General features: G+C 39.9%; 1 protein-coding gene across 1 annotated transcript in view; it reads left to right on the top strand.

Moving 5' to 3' along the window:
• Positions 1–25,444, top strand: part of LOC122204458 (transient receptor potential cation channel subfamily M member 3-like) — a 68,953-nt gene that overhangs the window by 15,622 nt on the left and 27,887 nt on the right. The window contains exons 3-4 of the mRNA XM_042911960.1: positions 1,620–1,744; positions 15,879–16,050. Coding sequence (XP_042767894.1) covers positions 1,620–1,744; positions 15,879–16,050 — 297 coding nt within the window. The remainder of the gene's footprint in view (positions 1–1,619; positions 1,745–15,878; positions 16,051–25,444) is intronic.

Here is a 25,444-nt window from a genome sequence, read left to right as displayed (position 1 = left end):
CATGCAGTATTAGAACCCTTACTCTGTGGGGCGCCTGGGTGGCTTGGTCAGTTAAGCGTCTGACTTCGGCTCAGGTCATGATCTCACGGTCCGTGAGTTCGAGCCCCGCATCGGGCTCTGTGCTGACAGCTCAGAGCCTGGAGCCTGTTTCAGTTTCTGTGTCTCCCTCTCTCTCTCTGCCCCTCCCCTGTTCATGCTCTGTCTCTCTCGGTCTCAAAAATAAATAAACGTTTAAAAAAATTAAAAAAAAAAAAAAAGAACCCTTACTCTGTGCTAGCACGTGAGGCATACAAAGATGAAGTAAGACACTGACCCCCCCCCCCCCCCAACCTTCCCTGCAAGGAGTTTTGCCCTTAGAGGAGACAGCCTCATGTGGGATTGTGAATCTCGGAAGAATATGTTAGGTAACATACAGCACTGTTTGAGATATGCAAACTGCAATCCTGTTCAAAGGGAGGAAAAAATCAAATCCAATTGAACTTTCACATAGGAGATGGCACTAGGTGTGGATTTTTCCTTGAGGAATAGGTGGAATTTTGATAAGTGGAAATAACTTTTCTTAGAAAAGATATTTTATATCGTCTATAAAAAAATGATTATTTGAGAGGGAGGTTAACAGATTAGAAGTTGCATCTTTTTTAAATGCAATTTATCTTTATTAACAGATAAGAGAGAGGTTCCGTACCGTCTTGTAAACTGATTTTTTTCAGTTTAACTACAGTGAGGAAGGCCACAGTGATGTGGAAAGTCATTTATGACAGGAGAGGAAAACACTTTCATTGATGAAGCTAAAAAGCTGTATTTATATATTTTCAACATAAATTTTCCACGTAATATGCCAAGGTTTTCTTTGTAAGTAGGGTCTCCACCTTATATGTCGATAAATAGGAAGATGAAATAAAGGTTAACAAAATCTGAGCTAAGTAACTACTCTATTTGAATGACCCTAACTCATACACAAACTCTGGTATAGAGTTAATATAATATTAAGCATGGTGCTTTTTTATAGGATGTACTCATGGCACTGGTTCTTAGTCATACTAACATCATTATGCTTATAGAACAAGAAAAAGATTCCCTAAGTTTAAAGAACTGTATTCAATTTTTTCTTTCTTTCTTTCTTTTTCTTTTATTTTTTTAATGTTTGTTTATTTTTGAGTGAGAGACAGAGTGCAAGCAGGGGAGGGGCAGAGAGAGACGGAGACACAGAATCCCAAGGAGGCTCCAGGCTCTGAGCTGTCAGCACAGAGCCCAATGCAGGGCTCGAACCCACGAGCCATGACATCGTGAGCCTAAGTCAGATGCTTAACCAACTGAGCCACCCAGGGACCCCTCTTTTTTTTTTTGACATTGGATGCTTTCTAATTTTTTCTTAGGAAAAAAAGAATTTAAAGGAGAATAAGAAATGCATTGCTAGAGTTCATATACAAGTCCTGCAAATGTATCTGACATTAAAGCCATAAATTTATGTTCTCTTCTGAACACATGTAGAAATGTGTCAAAACTTTATATTCATTGTGTATAACCTTGTGAACCACCCTTATCACAGTTTCCTTTAGAACAATGGTGAGTAATTGCTTTAAAAAAAAAAAGAGTAATACTTCTCTTTTTCCTCTTAGGTGTTATTCGCCATGTTGGGGATGCCCTGAAGGACCATGCATCTAAGTCTCGAGGGAAGATATGTACCATAGGCATCGCCCCCTGGGGAATTGTGGAAAACCAAGAGGACCTCATTGGAAGAGATGTAAGTCCTAGAAACTGCCCCTGTCTGTGACTTTTCTTAAAGGTGATATCAAAAGAGCAAAATAAAATGAGAATTCAAAATATGCATATTACAGTATTCTCTTAGCCCACACCTCCCACAATGAAATTCATGTTAGGAGTAGTTTACTACAAGACCATGTATTTTCCAAAATCTGTCTTTGTAAACTCCAATGTCAATTCTTATGATCAAAACAGGTCTGAAGTAAGATTTACTAACTATCCTCTTGGTTTGAATCAAGCAGTGGTCTTTCCTCACCTATCAAACCTTGCTAGTTCTCTTGACACAGTCCAGTTAAGATGAATTAACACCAGGTAACATAGAGCAGCATGAGTTCATTGACTGCAGTATTAAATGGGGACCCTCTCGCCCCAAGTCTCCAGCTTCTTTATTATTTGAGTGCCCTTCCACTAGCTCAGGAAAGCCACAGAGGAAGATGCTTTCCATTCAAGCTGTGGCTTCCCTGCTTGTGCAGGGAGTGTGCACAGCGTCATTCTAGATCTTCCTTTTGGAAACTACTCATAAACCCTTGACCATACTCTGCAAGGTGCCAACCTCTCTTTCCTTTTCTCAGGTCCAGAGCCACACATTGACTGATCAGTCAAAGGGTTTTGCCAGAGAGAATTTATCTTACTTTTTCTGAGTCATCATCTTACTTCCATTTCTTCTAGGGTCTTGTTTTTGTTTTGTTTACCACAAACAGATTATCCACAAACTCCCTGAGAGGGTTTTCTCTCCTACTAACCACCAGACTTTCTCTTATATAACTCTTCTCAAAATTCCACTGATAGGAATTGTGCTTAAACTCTAATTGCCATACTTTATTCACTGCTTTTTCCACTGATAATTTTTACAATAAACTATTGGTCATTGCACCTCTACATCAGATCAATATAGTCTTCCCTTCCTAATCAAGGCCTGCCATGAAGTGTAACACATGTGCTAAGTAGTTTTTTTCCAAGTATCTGAGCCAAAAAAAATCAAAGAGGTTGAGAATTGATGGGTCTTAAATTGCTTCTTCTATTGTGCACTGAAACCATCTTATTTAACATTTTTTTTAACATTTTAATTTATTTTTGAGAGATAGAGGCAGAACATGATCGGGGGAGGGGCAGAGAGAGAGGGAGACACAGAATCTGAAGCAGGCTCCAGGCTCTGAGCTGTCAGCACAGAACCCGATGCAGGGCTTGAACCCACAAACCATGAGATCATGACCTGAGCTGAAGTCGGACGCTTAACAAACTGAGCCACTCAGGCACTCCTGAAAGCATCTTATTTAATGTAACACAACATGTGTAATTTTTTTCTTCCAAATTTTTATTTAAATTCAAGTTAGTTAACATAGTGTAATATTGGTGTCAGGAGTAGAATTTAGTTATTCATCACTTACATGTAACACCCAGTGCTCATCACAACAAGTGCCTTTCTTAATGCCCATCTGCCATTTAGCCCATCCCCCTACCCACCTCCCCTCCAGCAACCCTCAGTTTGTTCTCTATAGTTAAGAGTCTCTTAAGGTTTGCTTCCCTCTCTGTTTTTTTCTTATTTAATTTTTCCTTCCCTTCCTCTATTTTTATCTGTTTTGTTTCTTAAATTCCACATAAGAGTGAAATCAAACATACACAATTTTTAATGCAATGCAAAATACTTTGAATAAAAAAAATCAAACGTCATGAAATACAGTAGACAAACACTCTTTACATCCTTCAGAACCTTTACGTGATAAGAGGTGTCCATATCAATGCTACCAAATTACATGTAGAAACACTAATTTACTAAAAACAGAGGGTAAGAAATGAGGTCCTAGTTTTATCAGTGTATTATTCTCTTAACTAAAACTTACTGGCTGTTTTACAACACACATGCTTTGAGTATCTCAAGCAGCAATTTCCAAAGTGATATGTAGGCAGAACTGACCAGAAAAACAAGCGTTAGTAATTTTTTTCAGAGTATCTGCAACTAGTCTTTGATGAAATATACTTGAGTTAATCCTTGCCTCAGATTCCAAGCTGGCTTTGAAGTTGCTTATGAACTAGAGCAAATATATTTCTTAGAGAATTCGAATACGCTGAAGCACCCCTGGTACCAAAAGTACTTAATAGTGCATTTTGTTAACAAATGAATTAATTATTTAAAATGTGATGATTCAGAAGTCATTTTTAAATGTCCATTGCTTCAGGACGTCTTAGTGTAAACCTGAGTTACTATTATTCAATTTTTGAGGAGGGGGGGAACCATTTTGGAACTTTCTTACTCAGATGAACTATGAATAAACAGCTGCTTATTTCTTTATTCAAGATAGAGTAACCAAATAATTACCTCAGTTGCCTAAACATTTGCCCACTGCCTTTTTGTGTCATTTTGTGTGTCTTGTAAATTCTATATGAGTGCAGAAAGATAGTACTTGCTTTGCATTTACTTGCCTTGCATGGTTGGAGAAATGACCCCTGATTCATCTTCTTCCAATTTGCGTTCTTTTCCTCTGATTTCACCTCTTCTTGTGCTCCTCCTTTTAACTTACTTTCTTTCTCCCCATATTTCTTCCCAGTGTTACGCCAATAGGAACTTACACATGCCTAAGCCAGTGAGGCTGAGTTGCACTGTCTGACTTCCCAGTGAAAAAATAGCCTTGACCCCAGAGGACAGTAGGAGTCACTCATGTTCAGTAAAATGTGCACATTCATTCTCCCTGCTCACAGGGGCCTGATAGAGGCACACCGTGGCTCACACAGATCCAGGTGAACCCTGCAGAGACCATCAAGAAAAGGATTGACATTGACAGATCATAAAGAACACAGGAAAAACTGAATTTTAGTTTCTTACTATCTTTGACCAAAGTCTATTGAATTTCAATCATTCTGTATATTCCCACCTTCCCCCTCAAAATTGGGGAGTTGGAATATGCATAGGCTTTCTCAGGGTCTTGAACAGTAATCGAATTTGTTTTTCACATTATAAATTACTCAGACCATAAATGCTGCTCTTGGTGTACCTGATTTATGACACAGTTTGAGGGAAATTTGTATATGTGTTTACTCTTCTAATGTTATGATTAAAAAGGAATATGGTGCCAGGTTGTCCTAAAAAGAAGTATTTGAATAAAGTATTAGTTAGTGGTCACTTGTGAAATGTCCCCCCAAAATCATTGAAGTAGAAGTCTTGTCCGATAAGCTTCTTAAGTAGTTATAAGAATTTCCATAGCTTAGCTTAATTTACTGCCTTCTGTCCTTTTCCTTTCATCATATATAGCAAAAACTACATATAATAAACATCAAGAAAATAAACCTTTTAGCATCAGACACCAGGTATCAGAGGGAAAAATACTAACACATTATTAAAAATCTTTACCACTTCAGAATTCTATCAAAATGCACTCATTTAAAAAAAATGATTTGTATTTTTGGCCTAGTCTGTGTGTAGATTTCAGAATAAGGTTGAGGTGGCACAAAATAATTTTCAAGGGAAATCTAGGAAACTTATATGAAATAAAAATAGGATAAAAGAAAGGCTCTACTTCATATGCCGAATATTTTATTACAGTAGGTTTATTTCCAGACAGAGAGAAAATATAGATCTTTTTATTTCTGTGGGGCTGGCCCTCAGATGAGCACTTTGAGAAGCTGAACACTCAAGTAGTTCTATGGATATTCTAGTGATCCAAGTTGTAGACAAGGCACTTACTATTCATCTTAGCATTGATTACCCCTTTGGAATGGCACTATAAAGGCAAAGACTAGCCCTTAACATAAAGAAGAAAGATTAACTTGCCCTTAGGTCTGCTTCCAGATATTCTTAAGCATCTACCTCGCTTCACGTCTGATCTCTTGGCTAGATTTTAGGTTAGACTTTGAAGATACAGGGCATTAGCTTCGGATTCTCACAGCTCAACTTAGAGCCTCACATGTAGGAGGTGCTCAGACCATGAAGATGGATTGGGCATGATGAAATTCAGGCTACAAGGAAAATTGACATTACAGAAAAAAAAATATAATGATAAATATTACCTAGTTCACAGCTTTACCACGGTTTCATCTCCATACAGGCCCCCAAGCTTGATTATACTTTAGTAACTATAATGAGGGCATTTTTTAACCAAGCATCTAAATATAAAACTATTTTCTTATGTAGCAAGTTAAGGTGGGAGGTGAATGATAAAGCTTCTATGTGTTGGATATGGGAGCAAAGAAGAATGGAATGAGAACAAGTCTTTCTGTAACCCTTTTGAGAGGTGCATGGTCCACCCAACTGAGGAATGAACTACCCTTGATTCTTCAAGTTTAAATATCTTCTATTTAACCAAACCTCCAATTAATAGATCAAAACAACAGAATTTGATGAGCAATAAGGCTACAAATATTGTAGACAGTAATTTTTTACCCTGCCTTTAAATGTGAAAGTGAATATTGTTCAGCTATTAAGTTTCACTACTCTGTCATTTCTCCATATGATTCCTACTGCCCCATTCTTTTATTACAACCCATAATCTACTCTTGAGTCAAACTAAGCTCAAGGCTCACCTCCACCAGATGTCTTCCATGACTAACTTCACCCATAATGTCATATCCATGATTATAATTCTCCTACAGACTTCCTCTTCCCCCAATTTTGGTAAAAGTTCCTCAAAATTAGAGATTGAATTTTTGTTTGTTTGTTTCTTATCGGCCACTAATATGATATTTGGTGTGAAGGTGAGGCATTGACGTGTGACTTAAACTCTGTAAGGGTTGATTTCATCATCTTAAAGTGGACTCCAAAAATACTTGCTCTATATTTATACAGTCTGTATGAGCATAATCATAATAGTAGTACTTAGAACTTATTGAGCTCCTGTTTGAACTCTCTGTGATTGCATAGCTTAGGCTTATGAGGTATGTATCATTATGTAAGAAAACTAAGTAAGAGTTACTGTCTCCAAAGCCCATACTCTTTTTTTTAAAATACATATTCATTTATTTTTTAGAGAGCACAAGCAGGGGAGGGGCAGAGAGAAGGGTACAGAGGATCTGGGGTAGGCTCTGTGCTGACAACAGCAATGCCCAATGTGAGGCTCGAACTCATGAACTGTGAGATCATGACCTGAGCTGAAGTTGGGTGCTCAACCGACTGAGCCACCCAGGTGCATTAACTAATAGTATGCCAAGTGATCTATAAGAAAATATTTAATGATGTTTTTATTATTAGTTGAGATACTGGCAACTATCTTATGCCTGTAAATTGGACTCAAAAATAAACTACAAGAATGACCAGAACTATTTTTTTTGTCCCTAGAGAATTTCTATCTGAACAGATAATGAAACTATCCCCAGTATAAAGTCAGGAAAGAATTTCCATTGAATTATGATTTTTCCATGACTCATTTTAGCCTTATATTTCCTTACTTTAGAAAACAGTCTGACCAGAATTGTTTCAGGTAATTGAACAGTTTGTGAATCATTTGTAATTTGTCTTTTCTCAAATCTAGATTAACAAAATACATGCCAAATTAAAAATCTAGCCATGATTGTAAGAAAAAGCACTTTTCATTTTAACTTGCGGATAAAATTGTATTTGGGAAGATTTCCAACACATCATCTTATGTGGTTATAAGATTATCATGACTTTCAATGATATCTTCTATTTCCCCCTGAAGTATATATTTATTCTCAGGATTTTATAACCTTTAACAGTTCTTATATTTAATTGGAAAGTGTTGTTTTGATACCATCTCTATATTTCAGGCCCCCAAAACTGAGGTTTAATAGTGCATTTGTCACCTATTTCTCAGGCAAACCAAACAGGATTTCAAATTGTGAGCTAGGAAAACCTTCCAGTAGTGGTTCTCACATGGAATTTATTGGACTTCTAGGACTAGGTTATATAAGATGTATCGAGAGGATTCAAGAAGAGAAGTTCAGAGACAAGGAGACTCACCCAAGTGTGTTGCAGTTATACAGGAGCTAACGCTAGCTAATCATGGACCATGTTCAGATTCTAGGCTACATTCACTGACATAGGAACTGCTGTTTCAGTGATGACAACGTTGAGCTTGTATTTGGATGTGCTGATTTCAAAGTTGCTTTGAGATATCTATGTGAAAATGTCCAGCAGGACAGTAACCTCCAGTATGAGGTGGAGTCACAGAAGCAAGATCTGGCTATACCCTCAAGACTCAAGTGGCACCTGCATATAGATGAAAATTAAAGCCATTGTGGTGAATGGGATCACCAAGGGAGTGTATGTAGAGTAAAGGAAAGGAGGGCCTACACCTGGATCCTGGTGGTGTCCAATATTTAATGGTTAGGCAGAGGGAAACCAAAAGAAGGGCTGAGAGGTAGAAGCAAAACCAGAGGCTGTTATGAAAGCCAAGGGAAAAGTGTGCTCCAGGAGGATAGAGTGAAGGGCAATGTCAGGTACAGTTGAGAGGTGAGGAGGATGAGGACTTGGAAATGTTCATACAGTTCATCAAAACAGATGTCGCTGGCATCACCAGTCAAAACTGTTTCCAAAGAACGATGAAGGGGCTGGTCTCAAGTCACTGGATCGAAGAGGGAGAAGGGGAAGAAGTAGAGACAGCCAACGGAAACTAAAGTTTAGCTCTGATGAGAAGTGATATGAGTAGCTGAAGGGAGCCATTATTTGTGAGATTTTTTTCTTCAAGGAGGGAGAGACTTGAGTCTGTTTATGTGTTGATGGTAGGGGAGAAAATAAAGGTAGTGGGAATATAATGGAGGAAATATGTCCTCGATCAGCCCCAAGATGATGGGGTCCAGAGCTAAAGGGAAAAGGAGCCATCTGCATCCTTGTAACTGAAGAAGAAGGAAAAGAGTATGTAAGCAAAGGGTTGGTGGCAGGATATTAAAGCGTCAGCCTGGACGTTTAGCATTTATCCATGAAATAATAATAATAATAATAATAATAATAATAATAATAACAACAACAACAACAACAACAACAATTGTCATAAAAGCACCACTTTTGTTGAGCTTAAAAATGTCAGCACCCATCACAGATGACCATTTAATTCTTATAATGGCATTCAGAAGTTGTTGCTTTTAGCATCACTCTCATCCTTCCGTATCACTGATGATAAAACTAAACACAATACAATTAAGTAACTTGTCCAGTCTTACATGACTAATAAGTCACATAGCTGGTATTTCAGCCTTGGCCATCCAGCTCCCAAGACCACATCCTTTCCTACGATGCAGTCTGACTTCTCCATGATCATAGCAATCATTTATTTGAATGCATATATGTGTTTTAGATCTCATTTAATCTTTACAGTACCCCCGCTGAGGTGGTTATATTCATCATTAATCTCCATTTCCATATGGAGACTCTGAGATGCAGAGGGTAACAACCTGTGTAGGGTCACCCAACTAGCTGTTGTGTAGGTGAGGGAGTCAGACCATCTTCCCAGTGAGAAAAGATGGTGTGAGGAGTCAGACAGGTACACTGAGACAGTGGAGGATGGCAGCCCCTCCACAGCCCCAAAGCTGACTGGAGCCCTGGAAAGATGCAGGGGGGCTCTAGAGGTCATGAAATTACGATGCACCAGTGATTCCAGAATAGAGAGGAGAGAATACGTTTTGAAGTCTCAACATAACATTAATATGCTATGGTGTTGTGTAGTGCTGTGTAACAAATTACCCCAAAACTTAATAGCTTAAAACAACATTTCTTGTCTCATGGTTTCTGTGGGTCAGGAATGTATCAACAGCTTATCTGTGTGGTTCTGGTGTGGGCCTCCCTTAAGGTCACAGTCAAGATATCAGTTGGGGCTGCATCATGTAAAGGATCGAATGGGAATATGGTACCTTCTTCCAAGATGGTTCACTCACATGGCTGTTGGTAGGAGTTTCCCACCATGTGGACCTCTCTAGAAGGCAGCTTTATTATGGCAGCTGGCTTCCCCCAGAGTAAATGATCCAGGAGAGCTGAAAGGAACCCTTTTATGACCTAGTTTCACAAGTCATACACCATCACTTCTGTTTTATTCTATTTCTTAGAAGTGAGTCACTGAATCCACCACAGACCAAAAGGGAAGATTTTCAGAGAATTTTTTAACATATATTAAAATCATCCCACTGACACGTGGTGACTTCTCAAGCAAGTAACCCCTTTTAGAACTCAAGGTCATTTTCCCACTGCTAGTAGGCTCTTCATGTGGATCGTCCATGGCTCCCCTCAGGACAGGGCAAAGGGAAGTGAGCCCATTAGAACAGAAAGCCTGTAATGAGGACACTGTAACCCTCTGCAAGCCCATGAGTTGAGGGACATGTTTGCAAAATGCTGTGGAACGATATAATTGCTCATCCCGTGGATTTTGGTAGGAAATATGCAGATGAGGTATCTGGGCCCTCTTCGGGATAGATCCCTGGGTTTGATGGTTTCTTGTTTGGATTGCTGGGCTGGAGGCAGCATCTGGGTTTCATATGACCCTGCTTTATCCCTAGACTTACCACCGGGCTGGCTGAATAGGAAATAACGAGCCCAGTGTCCCTGTGAGTGCAGACCTCGCTATGATTTGAGGACACACAGTGCCTTCCTTTATTTGTTTTTCATCTCATCCTCCCAGCCCCCCTGTTCCTTTATCTCCGACACAGGCTGCTGCCCATGTCTCAACAGTATCCCCTCATCCCTCCCAGAGACTCAGGCCTGATCCTAAGAGAACCTTGCCCCACCCCTTTGTTTCCTTTCTCCAAAGCACAGACCCCATCTCGCTGCCTGCTAGTGCTTCTCCTGACCCCTACATGCTATGCAGTTCTAGGTGACCCATCTGGAAATCATCTCATCAGCTGTCAGAAGGATTTTAGCGCTCAGCTGAGCCACTGGCAGAAATGTCCGGCAGCAAAACCAATCAGAATATCCTTTATGAACTTAAAATCAGGCTGGGCCTTCCATCTTCCCTCTAAATGCCTCCTGGCCTGCACAGGAGCATAAGTTCTACATGCTGCATAGAGTCAGAGGAAGGGTGTTAGTGGGGCACATTTGGGCCAAGAGACTTTACCTCTCTGAACATCTATAGTTTTGCCTATAAAATAAGCATGGAATGGATTAATCTATGAGAAGGTGTCTATCACAGTACCTGACATATAATAAACGGTCAATGAACGCTACTTTTCTTCCTGCCTAATGTGAAATCATAGTGCTGTTAGGAGGGAAAGGCTGATTCAATGTGCCACACGTCCCTTAGCCTGCTACTTGCCAGGGGCATGTTGATACATACCTCACCAGATTGTAAGTTCAGGGATTGCCCAAGGCCTGTGATTGATGACTCAAAAATCCAGTTTAGCTCAAGTCAGTTCTGTTCAGGAAAGGAGCTGCAGATGAGCACCCTGCTCTTGCATTGTGGAAAGGGCCACCAAAGAAAAGAGACCCCAGGACATGAGTGGACCACCTTTGTGTCAGTTTTCTGTACTCACTTGGAAGAAGCAAATGTACTTTTCAACACAGGCTGTCCAGACTCAATCCTACAGGTAGAAAGCCCTCAGAAATTATAGTCAAACCCTCTATTTTATGACAAACTACCAACCAAAAAGTTTCTTTCAATACGTATAATTTGAACACTTAGTGAGAGACATTACCTAGATGCAGGATTATATGTTTCCTCAAGCCAGCCCAATAGTCATCACATACATTTCCTCAAGACATTCTTAATGAGTGAATAAACAAAGGAATGAATGAGTTGAAAGACTTGTTGCCCAAGGTCACACATTAGTAACTGGAAGGAACTAGAACCTCCATCTCCTAACTTCCCACTGAGTAGTCCTGAGTGAGACCAGAACACATGTGAAAATAGCTAGGAAAACTCAAGCAGGTATCTTAGATCAGCTCCAAAATGATCTACTTAAGCCCATCCAGGGATAAGAAATGCAGCACGCTGACACCCACCCATAAAGAATGTTCAGATTTTCCATGGCGCCTCTGGAGCGTTCCTCTCCTGGCATTGATAATGACAAGCGCATGACATAAAGGGCCTTCACCTTCCTTAACTTCTTACACACCTTCCACTTCATGGCTTCTCTTTCAGAGTCAAGGTACACAGAGGCCTTGGAACCAGAATTTTACCAATCAGCCAATACACAGTGGTATACAATGTATTAAAGAGTGAAGAATTCTCTCATCTACCCTTGGGGGACAAGAAAGAGGGGCAAAATGTTATCACTTAGAGGTATCCTGGCCCATGATACCCAAAGAGTGCAAAGTATCTAAAATCCATTTCTAAGCACATTTCCCTTCTGGGTATACATAGTCCTGTATTTAACAATCATGCAAGACCCCTTTATATGTAGGCCTTTGTGATGTCATTCAGCCTTTCTCCTCCCAGGTTCCTCACCTGAAATATAAACACAGAAAATTGTTTGATTGACTCTTTTCTTAATTCTCTCAAGGATGGTACATAACCTGGACCATTCTATATTCTTAGGAGAGGTGGTCCATTATGTATAGGCATTAGGGCTTGATTCTCTGAGAAAACACTGGCTGAAAAATAAGCTAGAGCCTACAAGTCTGTCTACAAGTCCTGAACATGTCACATTTGTTCTTGTTATGCACTCTCATGCACGCACACGCACACACACACACACACACACGCACACACACACTTTCCAAAAAAATCCTTTTCTATGAGCCTTTAACAATAAAAATGGATGTGTTACTTCCAAAATGTTGTCAGAGGGAAGAATTCATCTGTGGCACAAAGACGTTATTATTTTCCTATTTGAGAAACATAACAGGAAGATCAGCAAATCTTTTGTAGATATGCAAATTGTAACTCAAATAAGAATAGACTGCTGGTATGTTTGTTATGAAGAATATTAAGTGGATTTTGTAGGCAAGTTAGGCCAAGACACATTCCTCTTCTGAAGTATTTGGGAAGTCGTTTCCACCTTTGCAGTTAACCCACAAACAATTCCAGAGCATCACCCTCTGAAGTGGCCTGAGAGGAGGTGACAAAGTAGAAAACACTTTGTGTGTTTTGCCAACTGACTGCTAATTTTTTCCTTTACTTCTATTGATTGATTTAAATCCCTTGCGTAAAACAAGAGACGGTGTGATTTGTCTGTCATTTTGTTCGCTGGTATAGTTGGTAAAATAAAGCCGAGCTTGAGAAAGAATTCACATTTATATATTGCCTGCCAGGAACCAGGCAAGGTGCCAGGTACTTTGCACCTCAAATCTCATCTAACCCCCATGAGGTAAGTGGTTTTTATCATTTCCCTTTTACAGATTAAAAACGTGTGCCTCAGATTCACACAGCCACTTGGCAGAACGAAGGGGACTGAAACGGATTTCCATGGCTCATATGTTCTGAGTTTTCCAGGGTTCAGCAGATCTTCCTCCAGTGATGACAGGAAAATAAATTAGGGCATTTAGTTATTTTTCAGATGTATATCCCCTGTTAAACAGCAGACAAAATCTCTACCGATATATGCGCACCTCTAACTTACCTTCATACAAGATCAAATGAAATGGAGAGGAGTTAGACAAAGAAGTTAAAATTGATGAGTGATGCTGGAAATTTGATCCTCTAGCCATGACTGATTCAAATGGACAGTATTCCCAAAGAGCTGGTACACCATGTTTCACCAGGAAAGAAGGTCAAAACTCAGAAGACTGAAGCATCACTGTCCTTAGAATACTGTAGTGAAGGAAACATACATACAGAGTATAGTTAGATGATTTATTGGTGTTCTCTTCTCAGTTTGTGGTTATGTCACTTGACCCAGAATTATTTTCACTACTTTATTCATTCAAAAATTTGATGTTCACTGATGGTCCTTAATTAGTTCCCAGGAATTAGAAAATGTATTCTCATGTCTCACCTAGAACAAGTGTCTGGAATTCACTATCATGCATAGTTTAACCTCTAGAAAATCTGCTGTCCCCTGCCTCTCAAGGAAATTCTTTGGGTCTTCCTCCTTCTTGGCATGGTGCCTTGGAGACCTGCTGTTGGAAAAGAGAGAACAGTAACTACAGCATTTTCTTTTGTCCAAAGGTTCAATGCAGAGGCACTTTAAGAATAGGAGAAAGTCCGTCTGCTAAGCCTCTTTCAACAAAGCATTAATATTTATTAACTTGAACTGTGCTGTAGAATGAATGTTTTATGATCACAAATGAGTAACAACAAAATGGGAATTTCAACCACAAGCGACCCACTCTTCCAGTGATGAAGAACTCAGGATGCAGTTAGCACACCACTCTCTCTGTATTTTGGGGACTTTCATTCGCTCATGTAGACAAAGGAGTAATTGAATGCTGTTCGGTTACAGGAAAAAAAAGTCCCATCCATTACTGGAAACAATAATCAAAAAGTTATGAGTTTCCTTTATCATTAAGAGCCAACTAAAATGAAGCTATGAATTTATGTTATATTAATGCTACATTAACAAATAAGACATATATTAAAAGGAATGAAGGATATTTCAAAAGCTTAAAATTACACATTTTAAATTTAGATTAGATCAATTCCCAAACAATTCAGAAAACAGGGTTCTTTCTTTTTTCTAATTTTGAACAAAAGCATGCCTGTCTCAAGTTTTCCTGTTCATTCATTCACTATTTATTGAGTAGATTCTGTTTGCCAGGCACATAGAAATGGATTTTGAAATCAGCATCAAGATCTAAAAAATGACTTTTATGAGATCTTTACTATTAAAGACTGTCCTTGCTAAATCACTTTGTAATTTCTTTAACAAACTACTCAATCTTACTACAGCTTTTCATGGTGAGTTATTACATACTAAACATTAACAAGAGCATCTCAACTCCATAATTAACGTACACAGTGCACAAAGGCAGGAAATAAAAACCCTGTAGCATTTATCTCTATTCTGTCAATTCTGATGATTTAGTACAGGGATAACTATACTGGGTCTGTGCAATAGTGTGCTTGTCCAATGTTCCATTTTATAGTCTTGAACGAAGTCTCTACCTAAATATTTTAGGAGATTTCCAAAACATCATCTTGTCTCCATTGTGTCTAAGCAGTGGGGGGAAGGGGAGTACACATAGTAAGCATAGATTTTGGAATCAGACCTGGGTGTAAATTCTGGGTTTGTGTGTAATACACTCTTGAAGAACCTGTTTTACCTCCATTGCTGTTTCTCCATCTACAAGTTCAGCAGAACAGCGTCATGCGGTATTGTTGCAAGGAATATAGATGATGTACGTAAAGCCACGAGATCTGGCAACTAAAACTCACGATAGGTTTTGCTCTTCTTTTCATATCAAAAATATGAAAGACCACCCTAAGAATGACTGTTTTAGGTAATATAATTCGCCACAAAATTAAAATAATGCAACCACAAAAAAAGACAGAGATGAACACTTTGATGCATATCCATTTCATGAGACAGGTATTTGGTAGTCAACGTTTCCACTTAGATAAGGTGTCTAATAAGAACAGTGTTGATTTTTGACTGAACAGACCTTCAGATTACTGAATGGGCTTGACAGAAAGAGAACCCCGCCCCGCCTCCCATACTCCAGAACCATGATTGCTCTGCTGTGCCGATTAAGAGTATGGATGTCATGTGGGGCCCCTGGATGGCTCAGTTGGTTAAGTGTCCAACTCCTGATTTGGGCTCAGGTCATGATCTCATGATTTGTGAGTTCAAGTCCCGAGTCAGGCTCTGTGCTGATAACACAGAGCCTGCTAGGGATTCTCTCTCTTCCTCTCTCTCTCTGTCCCTTCCCTTCTCACTCTCTTCCTCTCTCTCTCTCTCCCAAAATAAAAAAAAATAAACATTAAAAAAAATATGGGCATTGTGTAAAAGAGAAAGAAAAAAACCAAAATTACTAAATGTTAAAATTATTTGTGGTTCATCAGCAGACAAAAGATCGACGTCAACATGAAACCATCATTCACATGGCAGTTTTTGAGCCCAACGAGAGCACAAACTCTGTTTTCTGTATAAATTCGGCATATAAATACATACATTATTCTTTATAATCTTGCTTGGACTGGGGAACACTGACTGTAACACTTGCTTCTACTCACCGTGCTAATATTTTCACCGTACCAAAGAATTGATTTTTCCTTCTCTCTCTGTCTCCTCTCTGTCTGGTTCTCCTTTTCATATTTTGCCCTTTTGTTCTCTGACTTCCGCCTCTTCCTTTTGAAACCCTGCAGGTTGTGCGGCCATATCAGACCATGTCCAACCCCATGAGCAAGCTCACTGTGCTCAACAGCATGCATTCTCACTTCATTCTGGCCGACAATGGCACCACTGGCAAATACGGAGCCGAGGTGAAGCTAAGGAGACAACTGGAAAAGCATATTTCTCTCCAGAAGATAAACACGAGTAAGTAGGCTACCCTTCCCACTGTTGCGCCTCCTACGAAGCATGCTGAAAGTGAGCAACTCAAAGTACACCTTGTGGCAATGTTATAAAAACTTGAGCAAGTTTCAAATGCAGATCATTATGTGTCTGCTGGGCCAGTGGTTAGAACCCGAGGAAATCATCTGGAGGAGAAGACTAGACGCATAAGACGTGTGGTCACAGGATGAGTGGACGTTTGTCAGGCGTGAACAACTCAACCCATTCTGGGGTGTATGCATGTTGATACACTTCCCTTTCCAGACTTGTCCTACATCCTTTACACTGTACTTTAAGGAGAAAAGGCACCCTAGAGAAGTTGTTTCTATTTATTAAGCTATTTTTGGTGGCTAAAGTATTTTATACACACACACACACACACACACCACACAGGTATATATACATACACACAGGTTTTGATCTCCACTATGCCTGTAGAAAGGCATTTCAAGGCAACTGATGTTCTGTAAACAAAAGTATCTTGTGTAACCATCTTCATGAACTTTCATTTGGTATCTTAATTTGATGTATGCATTTATTCATCTTTAAAAGTATATGTAGTTATATATATGTGCATACGTATGTGCACCACATAATACATATCTGGTGGTTGCACTAAAATTACCTCTTAAGTATTCACATGTTATTGTGCCCACAGTTAGCTATGGAAAGGTACCATCATGGAGACAGCAGTGCTCCCCAAGTTGTGAAGCGGCTTCCATTTAAAAGTAACAGAGGCTACCATCCCTCCTCACAAAATAAAGTTCAGTTTGTTTCCACAAAGTAACGCTTGAGGAGGATTCCGGGCAGGCTCAAGCTTCAGGGTAATCGTAGGTCCCACGAGGGAGACTTGGATCTAATCGCTTCAACTTTCAAAGCCTGCGGTTCCAAAAAGCAAAAGATTCTCTTTGGCTGGATAAGTTTCCAAAAGCTCAGTGTGAAGTGTTTCAGCTTGTCCAAACGGCTGTTCTCCTCTCCGTTCTTTGCTCTGCATCTGTCCAGGATGGCTTTTCTTCGCCAGACCCACCTTCCTCCCAGAACTGGGATGTTCACCCTCTCTCTTTCTCATACTTCTCTTTTCTGGTTCCACCTTTTAGGTGTTACTCCTGTTGAAGCAGCCAGGTTTCACACTTTGATCTTTTTCACAGAGGAGTCTGGAATCGTACATTTTGGGGTAGGCCTGAAGTCCACACTGTATTAGGAAACTGTCTTCTGTCTAAGAAACCCCAACTGTCTTTGGAAAGAGGAAGCAGCATTATCCCAAGATCAACATCTTTTGGAAAAAGAAAAGGATAGAAAAGACTTGAATCAATTCAGAAACCCAGGGAGACCAAATGCAATAAAGCACTATAACCAATGGATAGTAGGTTTTGTGATACTAAAACTGGATTGTATTAGGATAGTTGATAGGAAGGGCAAATGTTGTCTTATCAATGGTATCTGTTTAGATGTTGATAGGCTTAAGCATTAGTTTTTATACACCGTCAGGTTAAGAATGAGCCCCTAGATGGGAGTGGCCCGAAAGATGCAGGATGGGAGCATGACAGACAAAGAGCAAATTCAGAGTCAGGTTCAGTGCTCAGCAATGAGGCAAAATCTGTTCAGACAGACAAAGCACGTCATTGTGCCAGGACCTGGTGGCAGCCAGGCCGGTTAGTCAGTAGTTAGGAGGAGAGCTAGGTATGCGGCTATATAAAGTACATACTCAACTAAGGGGATGCCAGATGAAGTTAAAACCCAGCTAAGGCTCTGTTTGCCAAGCTCTGCACCTTACACGCTGCCCAAGGAAAGGAGACCTTTTTTTCTGATTAGTAATCCTAGAGGGAACACCTTTTTGTAATTTATGTGCCTAGAAGGGCACCTTTCTCGAAAGCTCACAGAGGTGCTGTTTGTGTGGATGACCCTGCCGGAGAGGCCCAGAGGGGCTCCTGTACTGTGACCTGGCCTCAATGAGGAGCAGAGCCCAGCAGCATGGAGTCAAAGAGCAGGCCAAGGCTGGTCATGATGTTAGGGATGCTGGAGGAGTCAGAACCCTCTGCATGTGCCTCGTGCCATTTATAGGGAGCGTGGACCCTTGGTGGATTACCAACGCAGGAAGCAGCACACAGAAACATTGACAAGTAGGGGCCCATTCAAAGGAGGGGAGAAGCATGTACCCAGGTACCAAGCTCAGGACAAGGTCAGAGAAGCAGGCTAGAGACTCCTGAACGGCTTCAAGTCCACACACAGGATTACGTCTTCAGTAGGGGATGTGACCCCAAAGTGGGTTAAGTGACAGTAAACTGGAACAAGGTGGGGAGACAGGGGGAGCCAGATGGTTATTGGAATTATCATAATTTATAAACAGAATTTTCCTCCCTTCTTTGGGAACTGTATTTGAGGATTTGTAGAAACCCACAGGCTTTCATTCAGTGAAAATAATCAAATGGGAAGAGGAAGTTAAAGACACCCAGGGGAGATCTCTGAGGTTACAGGAAATAAAAAGGCTCTGGGTCAGCAATTTGCCCATGAGCTGTAGTGAAAAGTACCATGAGTTAGCTTTACAGCAGCTCTGTCCCTAAACTTCGTTGTGAGAGTGATCAGCTTATCTCAGCTGCCTGAGACTGTCTTAGATTTACCATTGAAAGTCCCATGTCCCTGGGTCCCCCAAGTGCCAGGCAAACCATGACTGCAGGTCGCCCTCCAAGTGAGAGACTCATGAATCTTTTTCTCTCTTTACTGCATTTACACCACAAAGCACGGAAGGAGCAGAAAAGTGTTTAGAGCTTAAGGAGTGACCCATTGCTCCCTGAAGGAGAGAAGGAGCTTGAGGCCTTGATTCAGTTAGCAGCCAAGTGCCCCCTGAGAACACAGAAGCCTCCAGAACAGGACTAACAAGGGGGAAAGTTGACCAGGTTATAACAGAAAAGAGTGGAAGTAAGAATACAAAGCTTTATTGCAGTCCATGCCTGGTCAACACTTGAGAACAGCAACTCGACTTTCTAATGTGAACACTGTTTTTTTTTTTCTTTATATGCTAATTAGCAGTAACGTAGTTCTTCCTATTAAAAATAAAACTTTGTGGCGCCTGGATGGCTCAGTCGGTTAAGCATCCGACTTCAGCTCAGGTTATGATCTCACAGTTCATAGGTTCAAGCCCCGCATAGAGCTCTGGTGGTAGCCTGGAGCTTACTTCAGATTCTGTCTCACTCTCTCTCTGCCCCACCCCCACTCATGCTCTGTCTCTGTCTCTCTCTCAGAAATAAAATAAACATTAAAAACATATTTTTAAATAAAACTTTGTAAGCTCATTTTAAAAACCTCATTTACTTTTTTATTTTCTTATTCAAAAGTTAAAGAAATCTAAAACACCATTTTGGGCCCCAGCTTGGTGTCATGAAAATTAGACCCCAGACCACAATAATACGGCTTGTCACCCATTATACCTCGGATGACACCAGGGATGTCTGAACGCACTCAGAGTTTTTCTTATCAAAATGCCATTCTTCCTCATCACTTAGGACTGACTGCAAACCACAACAGCCTTTCAGCAAGTCTGTTTCTTACTTAAAATGACATCATCTTCTGAAGGTATTTTTCTTAAATATTAAGTGAATCCTGCTCAGGAAACCTTTAAAACCCTTTCTCAGCAAAATGCCAATTATTAATGATAGTGCATTACAAGCACCAGCATCTTAGATTTTTCTAAGCACTCTGGCACCTGTTACCTTGTCTCTCCCCTGCCCTCCCCTGCTGTGAGCTGTCCTTTCTGAAGTACTATTGCTCGTTACTGAAGGACTTTGTTTTTAGAAGAGAATCCTTTTGGACCTGAGCGGTTACCTGCTTCGGAAACTCTTCCATCTGCAATTTCCTAAACTTCACATTTACCATGCAAAGCCTCCAAGCCTAACAAGCCTGACAATCCCAAGCCTGCCTTTTAGGATACAGGTATTTCTTGGACCCCTGTTATACACCCATCCTGGCTAAGGTCGAGGAAAGCAGCTGTTGACAGTTCACTGAGCTTAAGTCAAGAGGGGCAAACAGAGTAATAAGTAAATGAGTAAACAAATAAATATATGATGTCTGGTAGTAAAAAGAACAATTAAAGAGAGAGCAGAGGAAGGTATAGGACTGTGAACCTTTAAGCACGTGTTTGCACACATGCACACGTGCGCATTGGGAGGATGATGGAGATTAGGTGGTCAGGAGGGGCCTCTATGAGGAGGTGACTTATAAGCAGAGACCTGAATGAAGTCAGGGTGCCCACTGTGGGGAGAACATTCTGGGGAGAGCTAAAGTAGGACAAATGCCCAGTGGTTTGAATGTGGTTTGAAATAGAATGGCAGCGACAGAAGTGGTACAAAGTGGTTGGATTCAAATATATGCATACATATTTTCTCAACTGATCTTTTTTTTTAATGTGAAATATACATAATGTAAAACTTACCGTTTGGACCACTTTTAAGCATACAGTTCAATGGCATTAAGTGCATATACATTGGTGTGTAACCATCACCACTATCCATCCCCAGAACATTTTCATCCTTGCAAACTGAAATTCTATACCCATCAAACACTAACTCCCCTTTACCCACTCCCTCCAGCTCCTAGTCACTACTCTTCCACTTTATATCTTTATGAATTTACCTGTTTTAGGTGCCTCATATAAATCCTACAATATTAGTCCTAAGACATACTGTGAAGGCAGAATTCAAGAGGACTTGCTAATGAAATGAGCGTTCAGGGCAAGGACTAGACACATCAAGGAAACTGCATGGCCCTTCTTAGCAACTCTGGTGCATTCTTAAAACAAGGCAACTAGTAAGATCCCCAAAGGAGTAAGCTTTTGCAGAAAAACAAGGGAGTTAAGGACCCATCTCTAGGGAATTGAGACAGAGTCTCTATGAGAGAAGGAGGCGATGAGATTCAATGCACAAATAAAGAGCTCGGCCTTAGGACAAGGACAGTTTCATCCATCCCTTCCAAGCAGGAGGGAAGGCAAAGTATTATGGACTCAGAGGTGGGTGGGACAGAACATTCTCTGCTGGGATGATCAGGTATTTTCTCTGCAGATAGTTGCTTTATAAAGAAAAGCATAGAGGAGATGATCACCAAGAGTGTGGAAGGGGAGGAGATGGAGGAGATTAAGGAGAGGAAAGAACTGTGTTAATGTAGAGACAGGGAGAGTGACTGGACCAGGGAAATGTGGCTTTACCCCACAGTACCATGGTCCCAGTCAGCATTTGTGGTGGTGAATTTCAAGAGGCATGAATCACCAGGGCTGTGTGTTTTCTTTGCAGCCATGTTCAGCTCAAGTAGTGGAACAGACATAAAATTGGGTTAGGCACCTGTTGGGATTTTGCCTGGCAAATAAGAGGAAGAGAGAGAGCAAGGGAGTGAGGCCATCTGTACTCTGTAATCCTGTATACCTGTATCCCAGAAGTGTTATCAGTGTCTGTGGATGAAAGCCACACTGTGGCTGAGATCCACAAGAACATAAAATCATTCATCTAAAAGATTAGACTGAGGTTCAGGGAAGTGACTAAGAGAATTATCAAAGGTGACCCACCCCTTTGGTTAACATTTCCAAATACATATACTAAGTTTGAACTATTTAAATAAACAAAGGTACATAATCAACACTTACTCATATTTATTTTATTGCTGTCCACATAGTCACGTACATGGAGGCAACTTGGCACATTGCTGGGAACATAGTAGCTGTGCAGGAAATATGTATTAGCTAAAAGACAACCAAGGGCCTGCTCCAGAAAGTAGCATATAAGCAGCCTAATGGGACTTTACAGTCCTGAGCATATTTTTTGCACACATTTTTATTGTTACAAATATTCACATACAAAAAAAATGGAGAATATTATGATAACCTCCATAACTATCACCTAGCCTCTACATTTATCAACCCTGGCCAATCTTAGAATCTGTCTCTATATACCCGCCTACATCCTTCTCTGGATAACTTTGGAGGAAGTCCAGACAGCATATCATGTCACCCAAAATGTTCAATATGAAAGCACTTCTCTTAGGCTTTGTTTCTCTGTGAACGAGTTAACATAGGAATCAACATATGAAAGGATTTGGGCATGTGGCAGTTCAGAAACACTGTTCCATTTTTACCTTGCTGGTGGTACAGCGGTCCCGCAGAGGGAAACCATGTCCCATGCTTAGAGAGCCTGGCTGTGATGGATTCCAACCTGAGACTAGATGCTCTCATTTGAAGCCTGTCAGAGTCAAGGGTATTGTTGATCACAATATTTTTACCACACATCAAACCTGACTCTGCTTGTTAAGAAGAAGCCATTGTATCTCTGTAGTTGCTGAAAAGATCCAGAAAGAAAATGAGGTTCCAGATTATGTTCTGGAATATATCATCAAGTCTGTATTCAACATTATTTGTTAAAGAGTAATTGATTTTAAAATCTTGACCATTGCAGCAATAACCAGAAAAATTTTTTTCTATATTGTTGAGAATATATTCTACACCCTACTTGTTCCTCCTGCCTGAATAAACAGAGCAGGATGGAGAAAATGTAATCTTTCTTTAGACATCGAGCTATTCCAGTGTCTTGGAACAATCATGGTGAATGTCAGTTAGGATTGTTGAATACTGTATTTGGTGGAGGTGTTAGAACTTGCGCTAAATGTGAATTGGCCCAGAATATATCTTACACTTTAAATTTTCTTCTTGTAAGTTACCATTTTATTCAAAAAGGGGATTGAAAGAAGAGGACAGAAATCTAGTTATCTTTGGGCTCTATTTGATGAAAATGCTATTCTTTTGCTGTTTGAATTTTATTTTAAGTTTGCCTAAATGCAAAGTTTTGTTCAGACTGCATATCTACTTACATTGTGAACATCAATTTAGGTTGTAGGAAATTTCATTATGAGGCTAGAAATTTCTGCCTTTGTCATCTCCATACTCTAAAGTGAAATCTATGTCAGACTAAATCCAGCCTAAGGGATTATGTCCCCATGGGAGTCATTATAGACACATTTATTTTTTGCGATACTAATTAATGGGAGTGTCTGGGTTGGTTTAGATTTCCATAACCAGTACTTTTGCTACTGTCAGGGTTTGCTTGAAAGAGAATTTGATTCTCCACATTTTCTTTGCCCCAGAGTAATGACTGACATTTGAGTGTAGCCTCATCTGATGAAGATACCAAGAGTACTTCCTCTAAAGCAGCAGATTAAATTGGGCTTGGTATTTCTAAGTATACAAGTAGCACAAATGATGGCAGAATTCATAAAGCATAATCACATTTGGTATTTGAGGATATTGCTGTTTAGAATTCTCTAAGAAAGATGTATGTTTTATTATGCAGTCCCTAAGCCAACACACCTATCTATATACGATTGGAGGCTTACTCACCCAAACTAACAAAAACAATAATAATAGTGTCTCCCAATGGTACAAGGATGTCACCCCTAATAAGTTATGCTTTATTGTGAAAGCAAATATATCCCCTTTCCACTGAGTTATACGATACATGAGCCACATAAACATACTAATGCACAGATTGAGTCAATACTGGTGAAGTCCGATTGGTTCCAAGAGATTTTATTTTAAATAGCTCATCTCCATGACATGACACACACTAATTTAAAGCATTTTGTTTCTGTGAAATTTCCATAATCAGAAAAAAGTACTCATGACTGCATCGTTTATAGCCTACTTCCTTTACCACCATTTTTGGTGATAATTCTTAGACATGACTATAGCGGTTGACTACTAGGGTGACACTGGTCCCCTAGGAGTCATTTAAAAATATCAGGGGACTTTGGGTTAGCAAAATTTCTGGCCCTCCTGAATGGCATGAGAAAGGAGGCAGGAAAGTTCATATTCTACCTTGTACAGAGCAGTTTCACATAAAGACCTGCCTGGCAGGTCTTCAATCACTTGACTTATGAAATGTCAATTTCATAATTGTCAATCACTTGACTTATGAAACACTAACCCAAATGTGTTTCCTTGAGTTTTCTTTTTTTTAATTTTTTCCAATCTTTCCAATAGCCCACACCTGATTTGTCAAGGCCCCACCCTGCCCAGATACTCTGTTCTAGTCTAACGACTAAAGAAGAAGCCGCAATAGTGAGACAGCAGTGAGATTTAAAATCTTGACAACCTGCGAAGACTTTGGTTTCCCAAAGCAACAGAATAGGCTGAATGTCAGCCCTAGCACACGCTTCACATCCTAACATCATGTGCCATTGGGAAGTTCTTCCTTATATCTGACTTCATTTGCTCTGAATTTGTTCTCTCCTGGGTGAGGACCAAACTCATTATCTAACTTTGAGCTCTCGGCATATTTGAAAATGGACTTGAGTTGACCTTTCTGCCACAATGGTTACAAGGAAGCTGTTTTTCATTTGAAGCGACATACCAACTTAACAGGCAGAACTGACTCATGAAGTAAATCAGATCAGTATTTTTAATTCAGCAGCACCCGCTCTGAGCACCACTGCTTTATATGTTTCAGGCATGGTGACTCCAGAAACTTGCTTAATGCTGGGAGCTCTCCTGTCAGGGTCCCTGATACTCAGAGAAACCCTACAATCCACAGTTATTAGTTGATGTGGGGACAGAGGCAGAAATGTTGATTTACCCATAGGCCCCTGGAGAGCCTCCTCACCAGATGCATTACCCAGGGAATATTTTAATAAACCAAGGTGCTAGAAGAATAAAGAGTTTGAAATTGAATAAAAAGAGAAATCTCATTTTTAATTTATAAATTACTGCGAATTTGGGGGGAAGCAAGGGAGCGGGGCAGTAATATAAATCTTGAGTGAATGAATAGATTGGTCATATAGAATCCCATGAAGCAGAGCTTTTAAACAATTCGCCTTCCATTTCTAGTATTTATTTCCCATTCCCTGGACTGTAGTAGACCCCTTATATGTATTATTTTTCTATGTTAAATTATGAAGCCATCTTACCCTGGAAATTTAACATAGATTATCTAAAGAGTACCTTTGACATCCCTAAAATTGATTACCAGCCTCTCTGACACTCAAACTAACAATGTTATGCATAGTAAGTGCTCAGTGAAGACTTGCTGGTTTCACATGACAGATGTTTAAGTGATTTGATCCCATCCTATTATTATAAGAAATGTGTGAATTTACAGCTTCAAAAAAAAATCCAAAAATATTTTAGCAATGGCAATATGACTGAAATAAGCACATAGTATTTCAGGGGGTTGTATTAAAGGATTGAGGTCATTTATATATAAATAAATGGTATATCCTAAACACTACACATATTATTTTATTCTTATTATGATTAAGTCAGTCTCATTTCTTTGTATTTATGTCGAATAGAGAAAGACTAAGCCTGAGGTGGTCAACAATAGCACAGAGAGAAAGACAGGCATATGGCCTA

The sequence above is a fragment of the Panthera leo genome, chromosome D4 (genome assembly GCF_018350215.1).
Source record: "Panthera leo isolate Ple1 chromosome D4, P.leo_Ple1_pat1.1, whole genome shotgun sequence".
Classification (NCBI taxonomy): Eukaryota; Metazoa; Chordata; class Mammalia; order Carnivora; family Felidae; genus Panthera; species Panthera leo.
Note: the sequence above shows the minus strand (reverse complement) of the source record. Positions and strands in the feature narration are given on the sequence as shown.